Here is a 20,785-nt window from a genome sequence, read left to right as displayed (position 1 = left end):
TAATACATGCTGCCAGGTGCAGTGACTCACACCTGTAATCCCAGCACTTTGGAAGGCCAAGGTGAGTGGATCACCTGAGATCAAGAGTTCAAGACCAGCCTGGCCAACATGGTGAAACCCCATCTCTACTAAAAATACAAAAATTAGCCTAGTGTGGTGGTGCACACCTGCGATCCCAGCTACTCGGGAGGCTGAGGCAGGAGAATTGCCTGAACCCAGGAGGTGGAGGTTGCAGTGAGCCAAGATCGAACCACTGCACTCCAGCCTGGGCGACAGGGCAAGACTCTGTCTCAAAAAAAAAAAAAAACCAAAAAAACCAAAACCAAAAACAAACACACACACACACACACACAAATACATGGTTATTATAAAAATGGAAGCAATATAGGAATACATAAAGTAAAATGTTACATTTCCCCTTCAAGTTGTAATTGCCACTGACACTTTGGTCTGTCCTCTCCCTATACCTCCCCATCTTTCTCCCTGCATCTTCAGTTTATTTACAGAGACACATGGCTAGGGCTTTTTTTGGGGTATGCGGTTTGTATTTTTTCTTTCTTTCTTTCTTTTTTTTTTGTTGGAGCTTACATATCCAGTAAGGATTATATTTTTTTCTATGAAAGAAGAGATTGTGTTAAGCTATTCTACTGCTTTCTTTTCCCACTAGCAATATGTCCAGGAGATCTTTCTAGATCAGGAAACACAGATTGACCTTTTTAATCTTTTTAATGACCACAGAGCATTCCATTGTAGGGACCAGCATTTCCGTATCAACTGGGTTGATGTTTTTTCAGAAGTACTTTATTCATTCCAGAGGGAGAACAGAGAGGAAATAATGGCAGGAAGTCACAGCAGCCCAGAAACAGCTCCTTCTAAAGGGCAGGCTGTGACCCCACGGCAACTTTGCAGGCACCTCCCTTGATTTCCTGTGGGTTCCTCAGGTAGCCCATCAGGCGAAAGCTGCCCCAGGACAGGTTTAACAGCAGGAAGATCTGGGGTAGCTCAGATGGGCTCTGGATCATGCTGCTGGGCTGGAATCTTAGCTCCCCCAACCATAGGGGTAGCCCCTGAGCCAGTCCCTTCACCTCTCTGAACTTCAGTCTTCTTTCTCATCTGTGAAATGAGGATGATGGGAGTCGGTGCCTCCTGATTTGTTGGAAGGATTCAGTTAGATAAGGTGTGATTCCTCATCCCCCAGGGTGGACCCCATTGCCATAAATGCCATGAGGCCACCTTGCTACTCAGGCCACGCCTCAGATTCATCCTTGACTCCCCTCCTCCTCTCACAGCCACAGCCAATCCAGTGGCAAGGGCTGCCGATTCTGCCTTTCCAACATGGCTGTCCTGGGCCACTTCCTGGTTATCCTCACCTCCACCCTCACCCCCTCAGTCTGCTCTCCACACGCAGCCAGAGGGAGCCGGTTAAAAGCTTACATCAAAGCCCATCCCTGTGCTGCTCAGACCTTCTGGTGGCTTCTCTTCTGCCTCAGAGTAAAAGCCAAAGTCCTGGCAGGGCGCGGTGGCTCATGCCTGTAATCCCAGCACTTTGGGAGGCTGAGGCGAGTGGATCACTTGAGGTCAGGAGTTTGAGACCAGCCTGGTCGACATGGTGAAACCCCATCTCTATTAAAAATACAATAATTAGCTGGGTATGGTGGCACACACCTGTAATCCCATCTACTCAGGAGGCTGAGTTGGGAGGATTGCTTGAAGCCAGGAGGCAGAGGTTGCAGTGACTCATCTGAAATCTCGCCACTGCACTCCAGCCTGGGTGACAGAGCAAGGCTCTGTCTCAAAAAAAAAAAAACAAAAAAAAAACCACAAAAAACAAGTCCTTAGCTCCGCCTCCCAGGTCCTCCCTTGTGGGCCTGGCTGGCTCACTGCCCTCACCTTCTGCCTTGTTCTCTGGCCACACCAGAACTGTTGTTCATCAGCACCGCCAAATGCGCTCCTGCCTTAGGGCCTTTGTACCTGCTTTCCCTGCTGCCTGGACCACCTCCCTGATGACCTGAGGTCTCTCCTCATGCATGGCCTCATCAGAGAGGCCTCTCCTGAGCATCCTATCAAAATAGCCCTGTCTTGTCCCTGGCAAAACAAAGCCACTGAAGAATGAGAGAGGCTATTTTCTCCCCTGGCCACCTCCCTAGAGGAGCTGCTCCCCTGAGGGGCCCAGCGGGGACTCTTGTGCCCTGGATTCCGACTCCTGGCGAGTGCTGGCTCTCCCTGTCTGTGTCTGCTGCAGGCGAGAAGCCCTACAAATGCTCAGTGTGCGAGTCTGCGTTCAACCGCAAGGACAAACTGAAGAGACACATGTTGATCCACGAGCCCTTCAAGAAATACAAATGCCCTTTCTCGTGAGTAGAGACTGCCATGCAGGGGCGGGTAGTGGGGCAGATTCTCCAGGGGTGCTGCCCGGGAGTGTGGGACAGATGTCAGGCCTGAGGACAGGCCTCTCCTTTTTTTTTTTTTTTTTGAGACGGAGTCTCGCTCTGTCGCCCAGGCTGGAGTGCAGTGGCGCGATCTCAGCTCACTGGAAGCTCCGCCTCCCGGGTTCACGCCATTCTCCAGCCTCAGCCTCCTGAGTAGCTGGGACTATAGACGCCCGCCACCGCGCCAGCTGATGTTTTGTATTTTTAGTAGAGACGGGGTTTCACCGTGGTCTCGATCTCCTGACCTTGTGATCCGCCCACCTTGGCCTCCTAAAGTGCGGGGATTACAGGCGTGAGCCACTGCGCCTGGCCTTTTTTTTTTTTTTTTTTTTTTGAGACAGGGTCTCACTCTGTCACCCAGGCTGGAGTGCAGTGGTATGATCTTGGCTCACTGCAACCTCTGCCTCCTGGGTTTAAGCAATTCTCTTGCCTCAGCTTCCCAAGTAGCTGGGATTACAGGCGCCTGCTACCACACCTGGCTAATTTTTGTATTTTTAGTAGAGATGGAGTTTCGTCATGTTGCCCAGGCTAGTCTTGAGCTCCTGACCACAAGTGATCCATCCACCTTGGCCTCCCAAAGTGCTGGGATTACAGGCGTGAGCCACTGTGCCCGGCCAAGCCTCTCTCCTTTTATCCTGTCCTGGGCCCCGTCTACCTCACTCCCCACCCTACCTCCTTGCCCAGCCCTTAGGGTAGACAAGGCTGTCCCTTGTGCCCAGGGCTAGCGGAGGGGCCAGCAAGAGCATCCTAAGCTTAGTGAACTCCCCCTGACCGGTGGCTTTGGGTTTTAGGACACACACAGGCTGCAGTAAGGAGTTCAACCGGCCAGACAAGCTGAAGGCCCACATCCTCTCCCACTCTGGTAAGTGGCTCTTGGGCCTGCCAGGAGGGTCTGGTTCAGCTCTAGTTCACTGGGATAGACCCGCCAGGAGGAGAAAGAGCAGACATATCCCGTGAGGCTTGTTTTCCCTGCCTGGCACATTCCAGCCAGCACTTGCACTTATGTGGGCTATGAGCCAGGCCTGTATTAGGGACTTTAGGATGAACAGAGATGAATCAGACACAGTCCCCCAGTCCAAGGAGGAAGCTGACCTGAGCAGAGATGACTCAGTCAGAGCAGTGCCCAGTGTGATAGAGGTGTGGACCAGGTGTGGAGGGAATCAGATTCTAGGCGGGTCCAAGACATGGCCAGGAAGCTTCCTTGATAAGGCAGGGCAGGGGTCTTCAAGTCACTCCTCAGTTTCTCAGCAACTCCTCAGAGCAGACTGGCTGGCTTTCCACATGCCAGCCGAGGTCTAGAACAAGGTTCTTCAACCCTGGCACCACTGACATTTTGGGCCAGATAATTTTTTTTTTTTTTTTTTTTTGAGACAGAGCCTCACTCCGGCACCCAGGTGGAGTGCAGTGGTGTGATCTCAGCTCATTGCAATCTCTGCCTCCAAGGTTCAAGTGATTCTCTTGCCTCAGCCTCCCAAGTAGCTGGGATTACAGGTGCCTGCCACCACGCCCAGCTACTTTTTGTATTTTTAATAGAGATGGGGTTTTCACCATGTTGGCCAGGCTGGTCTTGAACTCCTGACCTCAAGTGATCTGCCCACCTCAGTCTCCCAAAGTGCTGGGATTACAGGTGTGACCACCGGCGCCTGGTCTGAGCTAGATAATTTTGTCCTGGGGGCTGTCCTGTGTCCTGTAGGATGTTTAGCAGCATCCCTGGCCTCTCCACTGGGTGTCAGTGGCATCCCCCCCGCAGCTGTGACAATCAAAAATGTCTCTAGGCATTGCTGAGTCCCCTAGGGGGTAAAGTCTCCCCTGTTTGAGAAGATTTCCAGAAAGAAGTCAGTCACTAAAGAAAGTGTGAAAACTGGGAGAGTAGGTCAGTGACTTGGACACATAGAATGGGTTGGAGTCTTGGTGCTGCCACGTTCCTGTGGGTGGCCTCAGGCATCACTGCCCCTCCCTGAGCCTGAGATGACCTGGCAAAGCAAGCCAAGGTGCAGGGAGTGAGCGGCTGTTCCAGGCAGAGGAGAATGGCAAGTACAAAGGCACAGAGGCAGGAGCCAGCGTGGCATCTCTGAGGAGAGCGAGTGTGGCTGGCACAGAGAGTGGCTGGGAGAAGGCAGACGACGAGGGTGGAAAGAGCTGGGGCCAGATCACACAGGCACTGGTGGGGTAAGAGCCTGGATTTTATTCCCAGTGCAAGGCACCGTTGCAGGGTGAAGGTCTGGATGCTTCTCACTGACTTTCCCTTGCCCTCCAGGCATGAAGCTCCACAAATGTGCCCTGTGCAGCAAGTCCTTCAGCCGCCGTGCCCACCTCGCCGAGCACCAGCGTGCCCACACGGGCAACTACAAGTTCCGCTGTGCTGGCTGCGCCAAGGGCTTTTCCCGCCACAAATACCTCAAAGATCACCGCTGTCGTCTCGGCCCCCAAAAGGACAAGGACCTGCAAACCCGGCGCCCCCCCCAGAGGAGGGCAGCCCCCCGCAGTGGCGGCAGTGGTGGGCGCAAGGTGGTGACCCCCTTGCCTGACCCGCTGGGGCTGGAGGAGCTGAAGGACGCAGGGGCCGGGCTGGTGCCCGAGGCTGTCCCTGGCAAGCCGCCCTTCGCAGAGCCGGACGCCGTGCTGTCCATCGTTGTGGGTGGTGCGGTGGGCGCGGAACCTGAGCTGGTGGTACCTGGACACACTGAGGGGCTGGGCTCCAACCTGGCTCTGGCGGAGCTGCAGGCTGGGGCCGAGGGCCCATGTACCATGCTCGCTGTGCCTGTCTACATCCAGGCCTCGGAGTGATGAACCTCAGGTGTGTTTCCTGGGCAGGCCTGATGCTCCTGTTTGGGTCCAGGGCCCTGGGGGCAGACTGCTGATCCTTACCAGTGGAAGTGAGCCATTGAGCCATTGGCAGAAATCCTGCTGAATGTCATTCAGAAACCCTGGCCCATGGTCGCCCTCCTGTGTCCCTTCTCCTGCTGGAAAACCCTGCAACATTCTAGGGTCGGGGGCAGGGCTGCCTACGGTTTCTGGGCAGAGCCACAGCGGCAGGAGAGAAATGGCTGAAACCTGAGCAGCCCAGAGTCTCGCTAGTCTAGGCTGGTGGTTGGGGCCCCTGGGAGGGAAGACTAGGCGTTCCTCCCCACTCTGCCTCCAGGCTGCCTCTGGGTGGCCTCTAGTCCGCTGTTCTTCAGGAGGCCTGCCATAAACTCTTCGGAGTTTATGTGTTGGACCTTTTCACAGACGGTTCCCCACAGTGTCCTCAGACAGCTCTGTGATGTAGCTTTTAGGAGGCACTCAGGTGTGAGAGTTAGACTGCAGCTATGAGACCGATCTGGCTTCAAATCCAAGAGTTGCCATGCATTTGCTGTGTGACCTTGGGCAAGTCACTTCACCTCTCTGAGCCCCATGTTCCTCATCTGTACAATGGGGCTTACGATACTACTACCTCATAGGGTTGTCCTGGGGATCCAGTGTGATGAAGTGCGCCAGGGGCTCGGCATGGTGCCTGGCACGCAGAAAGTGCTCAATAAATGTTTTTGTCATAATATGTGTCCGGGTGGCATGGGCCAAGCTGTGGCAGTTTCGTTCTTTGCCCCTAGGTGGCAGCACTCCCATCTGCAGCTTGTGGTGGCTGAGGGGTCCTGGGCCCCTCACACAGGGAGCCCTGGAGAGGTGATGAGGGAAGCAAGGCTGGGCACAGCAGCTCATGCCTGTAATCCCAGCACTTTGGGAGGCCAAGATGGGCGGATCACCTGAGGTCAGGAGTTTGAGACCAGCCTGGCTAACATGGCGAAACCCTGTCTCTACTAAAAATACAAAAATTAGCCAGGTGTGGTGGCGCACGCCTGTATTCCCAGCTACTTGAGAGGCTGAGGCAGGAGAATCACTTGAACCCAGGAGACAGAGGTTACAGTGAGCTGAGATCGTGCCACTGTACTCCAGCCTGGGAGACAGTGTGAGACCCTGTCTCAAAAAAAAAAAGAAAAAAATTAGCTAGGCGTGGTGGCCGGTGCCTGTAGTCCCAGATATGCAGGAGGCTGATGTGGGAGGATCACTTGAGCCCAGCAGGTCGAGGCTGCAGTGAGCTGAGATTGTGCCACTGCATTCCAGCCTGGGCAACTGAGCAAGACCCTGTCTCAAAGATTTTAAAAAAAAAGGAAATTGGGAACACCCATCCACAGAAAACGGTCCAGGACAACACCCCACGGGGGTCAGGGTTTGTACTTACTTGTGGGAATTCGGGATTGTTAGCCACCTCCAAATCCGTTGTAATCAAGATCAGAAATTCCTCTTGCGTGGGCATCTGGAGGCCGTCAGTGTCCCCACGTCCAGTGCTTCCTCCTCCCCCTCAGCTGGTCCAGGTGGGAGGTGGATTGGGCTCATGAGGAGGCGGGAAGAGAAAAGGGCCTTTGACTAGTGTTTTCTGTTTATCTTCACAGCCACCCTTCTGGGCTGTCAACTCCATTTGATGACTGAATTGTTTTGAAGGCTGGCAGATCCCTCAGTCATCTGTGTTGGAACTCAGGGCTGGAGCCCAGAGCCAGGCCCAGCTTCCCACGTCCTCAGGAAGGGTGTGAGGCGGCAGGAGGGACAGAGTTGATGGGGGTGAGGTGTGAAAGTGTACCGGCCTGCACAAAGGCCCAAGGGGGACTGGTGGGGACAGGAAGTCAGAGGGGATGCCCCTGGAGCTGGGCCTTGGCCTGGGGTGCTTTGATGGGTGGATGGATAGGGGAAGGTGTGCCGTGTGAGAGCAGGGCATGCACAAACACCTTGGGGTGGGACAGCGCTGGGCCTGCTATGTTCTGGGGCCGGCGGATGTTCCAGGATGACCAGAGGTCTCGGAGGAGTAGGTGGGTAATGATCATGGCTGATGCTTCCAGCTTCTCCACACGAGGAACACTGTGCCAGGCTATTTACAGTCACGTCGCCTCAGCCTGTCATGTGAGTGCTGTTACTTTCCGTATTTTACAGCTGAGAAAACCCAGGCCCAGAGGGGCAAACTTCCTTACCCAAGCTCACACAGCCAGGAAAGCTGCAGAGCTGGGACTCAAGCTGGGGCAGCCTGCCTCCATGGGTTCTTAGCCACTTTCTGCGATTGAAGTGTGGGTTGATGAATCAGAGAGGGACTTAGATATGGGTTAAGGAATCTGGACTTTATTCTCCACATAATGAAGGAGTCATGGGAGACAGTGAACATTTAAAAAAATTGTACAATGGCATTGAAAGAAATGTGAAGAATGACATCTTCAGCCGGGTGTGGTGGTTCACACCTATAATCCCAGCACTTTGGGAGGCCGGGGCAGATAGATCACCCGAGGTCAGGAGTTCGAGACTAGCCTGGCCAACATGGTGAAACCCCGTCTCTACTAATAATACAAAAAAATTAGCTGGGCGTGGTGGCACATGTCTGTAATCTCAGCTACTTAGGAAGCTGAGGCAGGAGAATCACTTGAACCTGGGAGGCGGAGGTTGCAGTGAACTGAGATCGTGCCATTGCACTCCAGCCTGGGTGACAAGAATGAAACTCCGTCTCAAAAAAAAAAAATGACAACTTCTTCCTATTTAAGTGGTTTTTCTATTGCTTCTTCCTGTCAGTGTACACAGGCATACATGTCTACTGGTAATCACAAGAACTTACATTTATTAGTTATCAAATGCCTGGCACCATCCCCAGCACTTCAATGGAGGCGCTACTTTTAAGCCCATTTTGCAGCTGAGATGAGGCAACAGGAACATTAAGGCTAAGCAACCCGAAGTTACACAGCAGGGAGGTAGCAGAGCCAGGCCACAGATAAGGACATACCAAGATCAGCTATAATGTTTAACAGAAAGTTGGTGACAAATCCCAGCACTTTGAGAGGCCGAGGTGGGCAGATCACAAGGACAGGAGATTGAGACCATCCTGGCTAACATGGTGAACCTCCATCTCTACTAAAAACACAAAAAATTAGCCAGGCGTGATGGCACGTACCTGTAGTCCTAGCTACTCGGGAGGTTGAGGCAGGAGAATCTCTTGAATCCGTGAGGCGGAGGTTGAAGTGAGCCGAGTTCATGCCACCACACTCCAGCTTGGGGGACAGAGCAAGACTCTTTCTCAAAATAAATAAATAAATAAATAAGAAAGTTGGTGATAGCTGCTCCAGGACCCCAGGGTCCGCCACCGAACTCCAAGATGCTGGACAGAGTGGAGCATAAAAAGGGGCTGGCCTAGGCATCCAGGGTCTCACTCTATCCCCGGAAAGATCACAGTCTTTGACCCGGCGCGGTGGCTGACTCCTGTAATCCTAGCCCTTTGAGAGGCCAAGACGGGCGGATCACCTGAGGTCAGGAGTTTGAGACCAGCCTGGCCAACATGGCAAAACCCCATCTCTACTAAAAATACAAAAAATTAGCCATTCGTGGTTGCGCTTGCCTGTAATCCCAGCTACTTGGGAAGCCGAGGCAGGAGAATCTCTAGAACCCAGGAGACGGAGGTTGCAGTGAGCCAAGATCTCACCATTGCACTCCAGCCGGGGTGACAGAGTAAACTCCTGGACATGTGAGTGTCAGAGTAAGAGTAAACTCTGTATCAAAAAATAAATAAATAAAAGTCCATCTCAAAAAAAAAGAAAAAGAGAAAGATTACAGTCTTTGGTATCAAGCAGAGCTGGGTTTGAATTCTGGCTCTGCCCCCTCCTAGCTGTGTGACTATGGCAAGTCACTTCACCTCTCTGAACCTCAGTTTCCTCGTGTCAGTGTGGAGAATAATAGTACCTACGTGGCGAGGTTGATGTCACAATTCAGGGAAATAATTCAGGTAAAGCAGAGATCACAAATTGCCGCTCATGGCAGCCTCCAGACAGTTTGGCATTCACAGTGTCTGAAAAAGTGAGCCAACATTTAACAACAAATTTAAAATATACTGCAGTGGTGAAATGTGAGATGCTACACGTCAGGAATGACACAAGGATGTTATGCTGTTATGACTCCAATATTACATTAGAGGCCTGGCCAGAATAATAGAGCAAGAAAAAGAAATAAATAGTATCAGGATTGGAAAGGGTGAGATAATAGCAAGGGTGCTGAAATAGTAGCAAGATCAATATATACAAATCGACTATGCTCCTCTACTCCAGAAGCAATTAGAAAATGTAAAAAATTGGGACATTTGGGCCAGGCGTGGTGGCTCACACCTGTAATCCCAGCACTTTGGGAGGCCGAGGTGGGCAGATCACAAGGTCAGGAGATCGAGACCAACCTGGCCAACGTGGCAAAACCCCGTCTCTACTAAGAAATACAAAAAATTAGCCGGGCATGCTGGTGCGTGTGTGTAATCCCAGCTACTCGGGAGGCTGAGGCTAGAGAACCAGTTGAACCAGGGAGGTAAAGGTTGCAGTGAGCTGAGATCATGCCACTGCACTCCAGCCCAGGCAACAAAGTGAGACTCCATCTCAAAAAAAAAAAAAAAAAATCAAAAACCAAAAACACTCATTTCCTCTGATAGTTTTCCTTGGCCAATCTGTCTAACATAGCCCCACCTCCATCATTCTCGAATTCCTTACCCTATTTTATTTTTATTCATCACCCTTGACATTATATTAGACATTTGTTTATTGTCTGTTGTCCTCATTAGAAACAAAAGGTCCACAAAGGCATCGACTTTTGTCTGTTTTGTTCCTGATATATCTACAGTGCTTAGACCTTCCCAGGAATTGTTCGATCAATATTTGTCGAGTGAATAAACAACAGTACTTTGAGAGAAGAAGGCCCACTTTACCCACCCCCTCCTCTCACCCCAGGGAGGCCAAGGGGGAATCTGTCATGTAGGCTGAGATAGGACTGGCCCAGACTCCAGGGAAGTAATGTCTGATATAAAAGGATATTTTCCTTTGTTCAAAGACGGAGCAGAGAATATCTGGGCCAGATGACTAATGCAGGTGGCTTGGAAGTCTCCGGCAACAGAGCAGGTGTCCCTGTGACCCAGGAGAACTGGCTGGACTAGTTTTGTCTCCCTTAGGGAAGAAGGAGTGGAGGTGGCAGCTACTGGTGCTCCCAACCCCCAAGGCTGCCAGCAAGTGACCCCCCACACACAAAGCTTTCAGGGCCTGAAGGGTGGTGATCAGGGAGGTGAGCAGGTTTCACCTAAGGACTGGGAGTGACCTCTTACTAGCTGAGGGTGCCTCGGGTAGGCTTAGGCACAGAACCCAGAGGCAGGAGGCCAAGGCCGAACTTTTAGGGCCTTGGTTCCTTTGAAGAATCACAGAGAATAAACAGTCCCAGGGAGGGAAAAGGTCTTGTCCAAAGTCTCATCAAGGCAAGGCTGCTTCCCAGGTCACTGCTTCCTCAGTCCACTTATTTATTCATGGAACAAATATTTCTTAAGTACCTACTATGTGCCAGGCATAGTTCTTCAATGATACATCATGAGCAAAACAATTATTTGTGGAGATCCGTTGTGAAGGAAGCAGAAGATAAACAACAAAGTAAATAAGTAAGTTATAGATGTTAGGAGGTGACGAGTATTACAGAGAAGGAAAAAAAGTAGAGGTGAGTAGAGGTTTTGAGAGTTTGGGGGTTGCTGGTGTGTTTGAGGAAGAGTAGAGAGGCCAGTGTGGTTGGAGTGAGGCACTGGAAAGGAGGAGGGCAAGGAGGTGACGGGAAAACCATGACATCATGTAGGGACTTGAGGGACATTGAAAGGACTTTGGGTTTTACTTGAGGGACGTGGAAAGCCATTGGAGGATTGTGAGCATTCAGTGACTGGATCTGACATACGTATATATGTCCAATGTCAAAACATATGTATATATGTGTATATGTGTGTGTATATATATGTGTGTGTGTGTGTGTATATATGTCAGATGTCAAAAAATATATATATATATATATGTTTTGGTTTTTTTTCCTGAGACAGAGTCTGTCTCTGTTACCCAGGCTGGAGTGCAGTGGCATGATCTCGGCTCACTGCAACCTCCAACTCCCAGGTTCAAGCGATTCTCATGCCTCTGCCTCCTGAGACTACAGGTGTGTACCACCATGCCTGGCTAATTTTTGTATTTTTAGTAGAGAGGGGTTTCACCATGTTACCCAGGCTGGTCTTGAACTCCTGGCCTCAAGTGATCCACCCGCCTTGGCCTCCCAAAGTGCTGGGATTATATGGATGAGCCACTGTGCCCGGTCAAACACATATTTTTTAAAGGATACCTCTGCTTACCATGTAGAGAATGAACTGGAAGGAATAAAGATGGAGACAGGAAGGCCAATGGGGAAGAGTATTAGGTTCCTCTTGCTTCTGTAATAAAGAACCAGAAACTTAGTGGTTTAAACCAACACAGATCTTACCACTCTGGAGGTCAGAAGTCTGATATGGTTCTCACTGGACTAAAATCAAGTGGTTGGCAGGGCTGTGTCCTTCTGGAAGCTCTAGGGGAGAATCTGTTCCATTGTCTTTTCCGGTTTCTAGAAACCACCTGCATTCCTTGGCTTGTGGCCCCTTTCTCCATTCAAAGCCAGAAGGGCAGCATCCTACCAGTCTCTGACTCTGAAACCTTTTGCTTCTGTTTTGTGATTACGTTGAGGCCAGCTGGATAATCCAGAATAATCTCATCATTTCAAGCTCCTTTTTTTTTTGAGATGGAGTCTCACTCGGTCGCCCAGGTTGGAGTGCAGTGGCACTATCTTGGCTCACTGCAAGCTCTGCCTCCTGGGTTCACCCCATTCTCCTGCCTCAGCCTCCTGAGTAGCTGGGACTACAGGCACACACCACCATGCCTGGCTAATTTTTTGTATTTTTAGTAAAGACGGGGTTTTGCCATGTTGGCCAGGATGGTCTCGATCTCCTGACCTCGTGATCTGCCCACCTCGGCCTCCCAAAGTGCTGGGATTACAGGTGTGAGCCACTGTGCCCGACCATTTCAAGCTCCTTAACATTTCTGCAAAGTCCATTTAAGGAGATTCTGGGGATGAGGACATGGACGTCTTTGAAGGACCATTATCCTGCCCACCAGGAGGCTACTGCAATAGTGCAGGTACTTTTGACCAGAGTGACAGCAATGAAGATGGTAAGAAATGATAGGGTTCTGGATATATTTTGAGGGTAGAGCCAACAGGACATTCTAAGGGATTGGATGTGTACTTTTCCATCCTCGTGCAGGGAGACTTCTAGTCTACCTATGCCTTGGGCCTGGGCCTGGGTGAGGATGTGGGTTTCCCTGGGGTAAAGTCCAGGAGTCACGGTCATTGACTAGAGCCTGTGTGGCCGTCTAGGGCCTGCTGCATGGCCTGCATGTGGTCAGACAAATAGGTATGGAGTAGGCCCTGTAACCCACCATTAGCATGAGTGTAGGGTCCTTTCAGGGTCAACAATCTCACCCGCCTCCCCCTCACTCCTCCCTTAACCCCTCAAGTTCTGCTGGGCCAGGCCTTTCCTGCCCCCATTGCTTACTTTGCCCCACTCCCCTGGGAGGTCAGACCTGCTCCCAGGCCCACCACACTTTATTTATTTACCTGTTTGTATGTGTGAATGTCTGTTCATTCATTCATTGGCATGTAGGCAGAATAGTACAGTGGCTAAATGGGTTGCATTTATAGTAAGAATCCCAGCTCTGCCACCTACAAGTGTGTGATCTTAGGCAAGCTGTCCAACCTCTGTTAACGTATAAAATGGGAACAATAAAGCCTACCTCATATAGTTGTTGTGTGGGCTAAATGAGGTAATGCATGTAAAATCCTCGACTCAGTATCTGGCTTAGCATAAAGTGCTGAGTGAAGATTCTCTGTTATTTTCTCACGGTTCAAGTGCCAACCAGACCACTCAATAATGGTGTGATCTTCGGCAAGTTATTCAACCTCTCCAAGCTTCTGTTTCCTCAGCTGTAATCTGTACCTGCCTCATATAACTATAGTTGGATGATTAAATGAGATAATCTGGCTGGGCGTGATGGCTTACACCTGTAATCCCAGCACTTTGAGAGGCCAAGGTGGGAGAATCACTTGAGCCCAGGGGTTTGGGACCAGCCTGGGCAACATAGGGAGACCCTGTCTCTATAAAAGATACAAAAATTAGCTGGGTGTGGTGGCACACACCTGTGGTCACAGCTACTCGGGAGGCTGAGGTGGGAGGATTGCTTGAGCCTGGGAGGCAGAGGTTGCAGTGAGCCATGATCGTGCCACTGCACTCCAGCCTGGGTGACAGAGTGAGACCCTGTCTCAAAAAATAAAATAAAATAAAAATAAAAAAATAAATGAGATATTCTATGTAAGCTGTCTGTCGGAGTGAGGGTTCCATGGATGTTAATGATTATTATTCCTGTGGTTATTATTTCATAAATATTGGTTGAATACATATTCTGTGCTAAGGCCTTTGTCTGTGTTGTCACTGAGTCATCAGAATGGCCTGGTGAGGAATATAGTGTTATTTCTGTTTCTCGGATAGGAAAACCAAGGCAGGTAAAGCACATGGCTGAATGGCAGAGCCCCACTTCTAATCTAGGTTTGTGTGGTAGGCATCAAAACATGTTCCCTCTTCATTACTTCAACGCACTTTTAAAAATTGAGATAAGGGGCCGGGTGCGGTGGCTCACGCCTGTAATCCCAACACTTTGGGAGGCTGAGGCGGGCGTATCACGAGGTCAGGAGTTTGAGACCAGCCTGGCCAACATGGTGAAACCCCGTCTCTACTAAAAATACAAAAATTGGCCGGGCGCGGTGGCTCAAGCCTGTAATCCCAGCACTTTGGGAGGCCGAGACGGGTGGATCACGAGGTCAGGAGATCGAGACCATCCTGGCTAACACGGTGAAACCCCGTCTCTACTAAAAAATACAAAAAAATAGCCGGGCGAGGTGGCGGGCGCCTGTAGTCCCAGCTACTCGGGAGGCTGAGGCAGGAGAATGGCGTAAACCCGGGAGGCGGAGCTTGCAGTGAGCTGAGATCCGGCCACAGCACTCCAGCCTGGGCGACAGAGGAAGACCCCATCCCAATAAAAAAAAAAAAAAAAAAAAAAATACAAAAATTAGCTGGGTGTGGTGGCACATGCCTGTAATCTCAGCTACTCTGGAGGCTGAGGCAGGAGAACTGCTTGAACCGGGACCCGGGAGGCGGAGGTTGTGGTGAGCCGAGATCGCACCATTGCACTCCAGCGTAGGTGACAAGAGTGAAACTGTCTCAAAAAAAAAAAAAAAAAAAATTGAGATAAGGCCGGGCATGGTGGTTGTAGCCTGTAATCCAAAATTTTGGGAGGCGGATGTAGGCAGATCACCTGAGATCAGGAGTTTGAGAGTTTGAGACCAGCCTGGCCAAAATGGTGAAACCCTGTCTCCACTGAAAATACAAAAATTAGCCGGGTATAGTGGTGGGTGCTTGAAACTGGGTGGTGGAGGTTGCAGTGAGCTGAGACTGCGCCACTGCACTCCAGTCTGGGCAACAAAGCGAGACTCTGTCTCAAACAATAAAAATAGAAATTGAGATAAAATTCACATGACATAAAATTGACCATTTTGGCCGGGTGTGGTGGCTGATGCCTGTAATCCCAGCACTTTGGGGGGCTGAGGCGGGTGGATCACCTGAGGTCAGGAGTTCGAGACCACCCTGGCCAACACAGTGAAACCCCATCTCTACTAAAAATGCAAAAAATTAGCCAGGTATGATGGCAGTGCCTGTAATCTCAGCTACTCAGGAGGCTGAGGCAGGATAATTGCTTGAGCCTGGGAGGCAGAGGTTGCATTGAGCCAGGATTGCACCACTCCACTCTAGCCTGGGCAATAGAGTGAGACTCCAGCTACAAAAAACAAAAACAAAACAAAAAAAAAACCCACCATTTTAATTAAAGTATACACTCAGCACTTTTTAGTACATTCACAATATTGTGTAACCATCATCATAATCTAGTTACATAACATTTTCATCATCCCAAAAAGAAACCCTGTACCCATTAAGCAGTCATTCTCCTTTTCCCCCCTCTCTGGATCCTGGCAACCACTAATCTGCTTTCTATCTCTATGCATTTGACTATTTTGAACATTTCATATAGGGTCAGCCTGGGTGACAGGGTCTCACTTTGTCACCCAGGCTGCAGTGGAGTGATGAAATCACAGCTCACTGCAGCCTTGAACTCCTGGGCTCAAGTGATTGTTCCACCTTAGCCTCCTGAGTAACTGAGACTGCAGGCACACACCACCATGCCTGGCTAATTTTATTTATTATTCTTTTTTTTTTTTTTTTCAGAACTGGGGTGTTACTATGTTACCTAGGCTGGTCTTAAACTCCTGGGCTCCTGCAATCCTCCTGCCTTGGCCTCCCAAAGTGCTGGGATTACAGGCATGAGCCACAGGACCTGGCCTCATTCCTTTGCATTTGGATACCCAGCTGTCCTAGCACCACTTGTTGAAAAGACTATGCATCCCCTATTTAATGGTCTTAGCACACTTGTTGAAAATAAATTGACTATAGATGTATAGGTTTATTTTTGTACTCTCAATTCTTTTTTTTTTTTTTTCTTTTTTTTGAGACGGAGTCTCGCTCTGTCGCCCAGGCGGGAGTGCAGTGGCCGGATCTCAGCTCACTGCAAGTTCTGCCTCCCGGGTTTACACCATTCTCCTGCCTCAGCCTCCCAAGTAGCTGGTACTACAGGCGCCCGCCACCTTGCCCGGCTAGTTTTTGTATTTTTTGGTAGAGACGGGGTTTCACCGGGTTAGCCAGGATGGTCTTGATCTCCTGACCTCGTGATCTGCCCGTCTCGGCCTCCCAAAGTGCTGGGATTACAGGCTTGAGCCACCGCGCCCGGCCTGTACTCTCAATTCTATTCAACTGATCGATAAACATCTTTGATTATTGTAGCTTTGTAGTAAGTTTTGAAATCAGGACATGTGAATCTGCCAACTTTATTTTTCTTTTTGAATACTGTTTTGACTATTCAGGGTCTCTTGCAATTCCATATGAGGTGTGGGATAAACTTGTCCATTTCTGCAAAAAATGCAGCTCAGATTTTGAAAGGCTTGTATTGAATCTGTTGAGCAATTTGGAGAGTGTTGCTATCTTAACAATGAAGTCCTCTAATCCATGCAGATGGAATGTCTTTCCATTTATTTAGGTCTTCCTTAATTTCTTTCAACAAGGTTTGGTACTTTTCAGAGGACAAGCCTTTCCTTTCCGTGGTTAAATTTATTGCTAAATGTTTTATTATTTTTGAGGCTATTGTAAATGGAAAAGATTCTTAATATCATTTTCATATTGCTCATTGCTAATGTACAGAAATACAACTGATTTTTGTGTATTGATATTGTTGAACTGTGCTGAACTCATTTTTAGTTCTAATAGCTTTCTGTGTATTCTTTAGGTTTTTCTCTATATGAGATCATGTCATCTGCAAATATAAATAGTTTTACCTCTGGTTTTCCAATCTGGATGCCTTTTTATTTATTTTTCTTGCTTAATTGCCCTGGCAAGAACTTTCAGTATAATGTTGATTGGAAGTGATGAGAGTAGGCATCCTTATCTTATTCCTGATCTTAGGGGGAAAGCTTTCGGCCTTTGTCTTCACCATTAAGTATGATGTTAGCTGTGGGTTTTGCACAGATGCCTCTTACCAGGTTGAGATGTTCTCTCCTCTTCCTAGTTGGCTGAGTGTTTCAGGTTTGTTTTTTTGTTTAATCAGGATAGGATGTTGGATGAACTCTTTTTTACAACTAAAAATCAGCAAAGTCCTCTGTATTTAACTTGGTGTAATTATGTGAGACCAAGTTTCATAATTAAGGTTTTATTTCATAATTAATGCTTTCAAGGAAGTTTACAAATATATGGCTGGGTATCTTTAACCATGTGACTTTAGTCAATTCCTACTTCTTTGGGCCTCGGTTTCCTCAACTGTAAAATGGAGGTGGATAGTAATGCTTATTTCATGGGGCTTAGAGGGATGATGGAGATGAGATGGGATTTTTGTGTGCAAAGGCACTTTGCAAATAAATAAAAACTATTCTTCTGTTGCTCCTCTTATTAGAGATATTTTGTGTGTGTGTGTTTTTTTTGTTGTTGTTGTTCGGTTTTTTTTGAGACAGGGTCTCCCTCTGTTGCCCAGGCTGGAGTGCAGTGGTGTCATCATAGCTCACTGTAGCTTTGAACTCCTGGGCCCAAGCAATTTTTCCACCTCAGCTTCCCAACTAGCCCAGACTACAGGCTTGCACCACCATGCCCGGCTAATTTTTAAATTTTTTTCTAGAGAAGAGATCTCACTATGTTGCCTGGGATGGTGTTGAACTGTGGCCTCAAGCAATCCTCCCACCTTGGTTTCCCAGAGTGCTGAGATTACAGGCATGAGCCACCATGCCCAGCTAGAGATGTTATTTATTTACTTATTTACTTATTTTTGAGATGGAGTCTTGCTATGTTGCCCAGGCTGGAGTGCAGTGGCATGATCTCGGCTCACTGCAACCTCCACCTCCTGGGTTCAAGCGATTCTCCTACCTCAGCCTCCCGAGTGGCTGGGAATACAGGTGCGCGCCACCATGCTCAGCTCATTTTTGCATTTTTTTAGTAGACTCGGGGTTTCACCATGTTGGCCAGGCTGGTCTCAAACTCCTGACCTCAAGTGATCCACCCACCTTGGCCTCTCAAAGTGCTGGGATTACAGGCATGAGCCACCATGCCTGGCCTAGAGATGTTTTATTAAATTGTAATGTAACATTTTTTTTTTTTTTGAGACAGAGTCTCGCTCGGTGGCCCAGGCTGGAGTGCAGTGGCCGGATCTCAGCTCACTGCAAGCTCCGCCTCCCGGGTTTATGCCATTCTCCTGCCTCAGCCTCCCGAGTAGCTGGGACTAAAGGCATCCGCCACCTCGCCCGGCTAGTTTTTTGTATTTTTTAGTAGAGACGGGATTTCACCGTGTTAGCCAGGATGGTCTCGATCTCCTGACTTCGTGATCCGCCCGTCTCGGCCTCCCAAAGTGCTGGGACTACAGGCTTGAGCCACCGCGCCCAGCCAATGTAACATGTTTAATAAAGTACATAAGATATGTAAAGGGCACTGATCTTAAGTATAAACACTGATGAATTTGTATACAGCCATGTGAACACCTCTGGATCCTGCTATTGAACCTGTTAGCACCTCGTAAGGTCCTCTTCCTGGTCTGTACCTCCCTGGAGGTAACCATTATTCTGATTCCTAACACCACAGATTAGTTTTGCCTGTTTTTGAGCTTCGTATATGTGGAATCATACAGGCTTTTGTATCTGGTTTCTTTCACTCAGCATAATATCTGTGAGTCATCCAAATTCTTGCATGTACCAGTGGCTCATTCTTTTTCACACAGTTTTGAATAAGTTAATACGAGTTGGTCAGAGTTTGAAAAGGCTGTGCATTTGTCTGAGAGACCAGAAAAATCAAGACCAGCAAAGCCCAGGGCTCTCCAGTACTGAGCCAGTCCACTCTGTGAATCTCTATCGTGGCAGCTGAATTCTCAGCCAAGATGGCAGCTACTGTGCCCACGTGTCACCACTCCCCATCCCATACCCTGGGTAGACATCACAAATCCATCTTGAGCACTTTTTTTTTTCTTTTTTTTTTTGAGACAGCATCTCACTCTGTCACCCAGGCTGGAGTGCAGTTGCATGTTCACAGCTCACTGCAGCCTCAACTTCCCGGGCTCAAGTGATCCTCCTGCCTCAGCCTCTTGAATAGCTGGGACCATAGGTGTGTGCCACCATGTCCAGGTAATTTTTAATTATTTCTTGAGACTGGGTCTCCCTATGTTGCCCAGGCTGGTCTCAAACTCCTGGGTTCAAGCAGTCTTCCCATCTTGGCCTCCCAAAATGCTGAGATTACAGGTGCGAGCCGCCATGCCAGGCCAATCTTGGCACTTTTTTTACAAGAATTTCTGATGCAGCCTCAAAATTCTTTTCAACCCAGAGGTCCAGGTGACTAACACTGATTGCTTGTAGTTGGTACTTGATATAGTTTGGCTGTGTCCCCACTCAAATCTCATCTTGAATTATATCTCCCATAATTCCCACTGTTGTGGGAGGGACCTGGTAGGAGATAATTAAATCATGGCAGCAGTTTCTCCCATACTGTTCTTGTGGTAGTGAATAAGTCTCATGAGATCTGATGATTTTATGAGGAGACACCCCTTTTGCTTGGCTCTCATTGTCTCTTTGCCTGCTGCCATCCATGTAAGACGGCATTTACTCCTCCTTGCCTTCTGCCATGATTGTGAGGCTTCCCCTGCCATTTGGAACTATAAGTCCAATTAAACCTCTTTCCTTTGTAGATTGCCCAGTCTCGGGTATGTCTTTCGCAATTCCAGGGCTAGATGATTCGTTCTTACTGCAGATCCCAGTAAGCTCAGCATACGATTTTTTTTTCTTAAGCTGAGAACTTCCATCCTTACATTTAAAAGAAGCACTTTACAGCTTCAGTTTGGCATATCCAAACTGCCAGCGTTACTACTCTTTCACTTTAGGCCATTATTTAGTAAAATGAGGGTTACTCGAACGAAAGCACTGAAACGGCCGGGCGCGGTGGCTCAAGCCTGTAATCCCAGCACTTTGGGAGGCCGAGACGGGCGGATCACGAGGTTAGGAGATCGAGACCATCCTGGCTAACACGGTGAAACCCCGTCTCTACTAAAAAATACAAAAAACTAGCTGGGCGAGGTGGCGGGCGCCTGTAGTCCCAGCTACTCGGGAGGCTGAGGCAGGAGAATGGCGTAAACCCAGGAGGCGGAGCTTGCAGTGAGCTGAGATCCGGCCACTGCACTCCAGCCTGGGCGGCAGAGCGAGACTCTGTCTCAAAAAAAAAAAAAAAAAAAAAAAAAAAGCACTGAAACACCGTGACAATCCATCTGATAACTCCTAAGCTGGTAAGTGACTAACAGGTGGTAGAGGTATGTTGGACAAAGGGATGATTCACATCGCAGGTAGGATGGAACAGGATAGCATGAGATTTCATTAGGTCAATGGAAATTAAAAACTTATGAATTCTTTATTTCTGGAATTTTCTATTTAATACTGTCAGACCTTAGTTGGACAAGTGAAACTGCTGAAAGTAAAATCGCAGACAAGGGGGAGACTACCGTACTTAACTGAAGAAGATACTGCTTTGCTTCTGTGACCACAGAATTGACAGGTTGAAATTGAAAACAACTATTGCCTTCACGCTTTTAAGACAACTTCACATGATGTAAAGTTCAAGCATACCGGTATCCCATTCTAGCAATACATTTTTGAGCAGTGTTGCACACTTACTGTTATTTGTCTTACTGTTATACCACTCCTACAGAGCACAGGCCAAGAAGACTACATTTCCCACCATGCCACACGCCCTTTGACCCCAGCTAGACCAAAAAGACGCGCCGGGGAGCGCCTGAAGCCGGAAGACTATAGCCTCCCGGCATGCAGCG

General features: G+C 48.9%; 1 protein-coding gene and 1 long non-coding RNA gene across 4 annotated transcripts in view; one reads left to right on the top strand and one right to left on the bottom strand.

Moving 5' to 3' along the window:
- ZNF341 (zinc finger protein 341) overlaps positions 1 to 5,962 on the top strand; it is a 60,577-nt gene extending 54,615 nt beyond the window's left edge. For all 3 annotated transcript variants that reach the window (XM_025398453.1, XM_025398452.1, XM_025398454.1), the window contains 3 exons: positions 2,243 to 2,354; positions 3,221 to 3,291; positions 4,687 to 5,962. In XM_025398453.1, coding sequence (XP_025254238.1) covers positions 2,243 to 2,354; positions 3,221 to 3,291; positions 4,687 to 5,216 — 713 coding nt within the window. In that variant the 3' untranslated portion in view covers positions 5,217 to 5,962. The remainder of the gene's footprint in view (positions 1 to 2,242; positions 2,355 to 3,220; positions 3,292 to 4,686) is intronic.
- On the bottom strand, positions 708 to 20,780 carry LOC112632656. The gene is made up of 4 exons (XR_003121427.1): positions 20,631 to 20,780; positions 11,611 to 11,688; positions 9,175 to 9,276; positions 708 to 1,113 (listed from the first exon to the last, which is right to left on the bottom strand). It is a non-coding gene; the product is annotated as an uncharacterized LOC112632656 (long non-coding RNA).
- Positions 20,781 to 20,785: the final 5 nt, after the last annotated feature.

Source organism: Theropithecus gelada, chromosome 10 (assembly GCF_003255815.1).
Source record: "Theropithecus gelada isolate Dixy chromosome 10, Tgel_1.0, whole genome shotgun sequence".
NCBI classification, from domain to species: domain Eukaryota; kingdom Metazoa; phylum Chordata; class Mammalia; order Primates; family Cercopithecidae; genus Theropithecus; species Theropithecus gelada.
The sequence above is the reverse complement of the archived record's forward strand: the minus strand, read 5'-3'. Positions and strand labels throughout refer to the sequence as shown.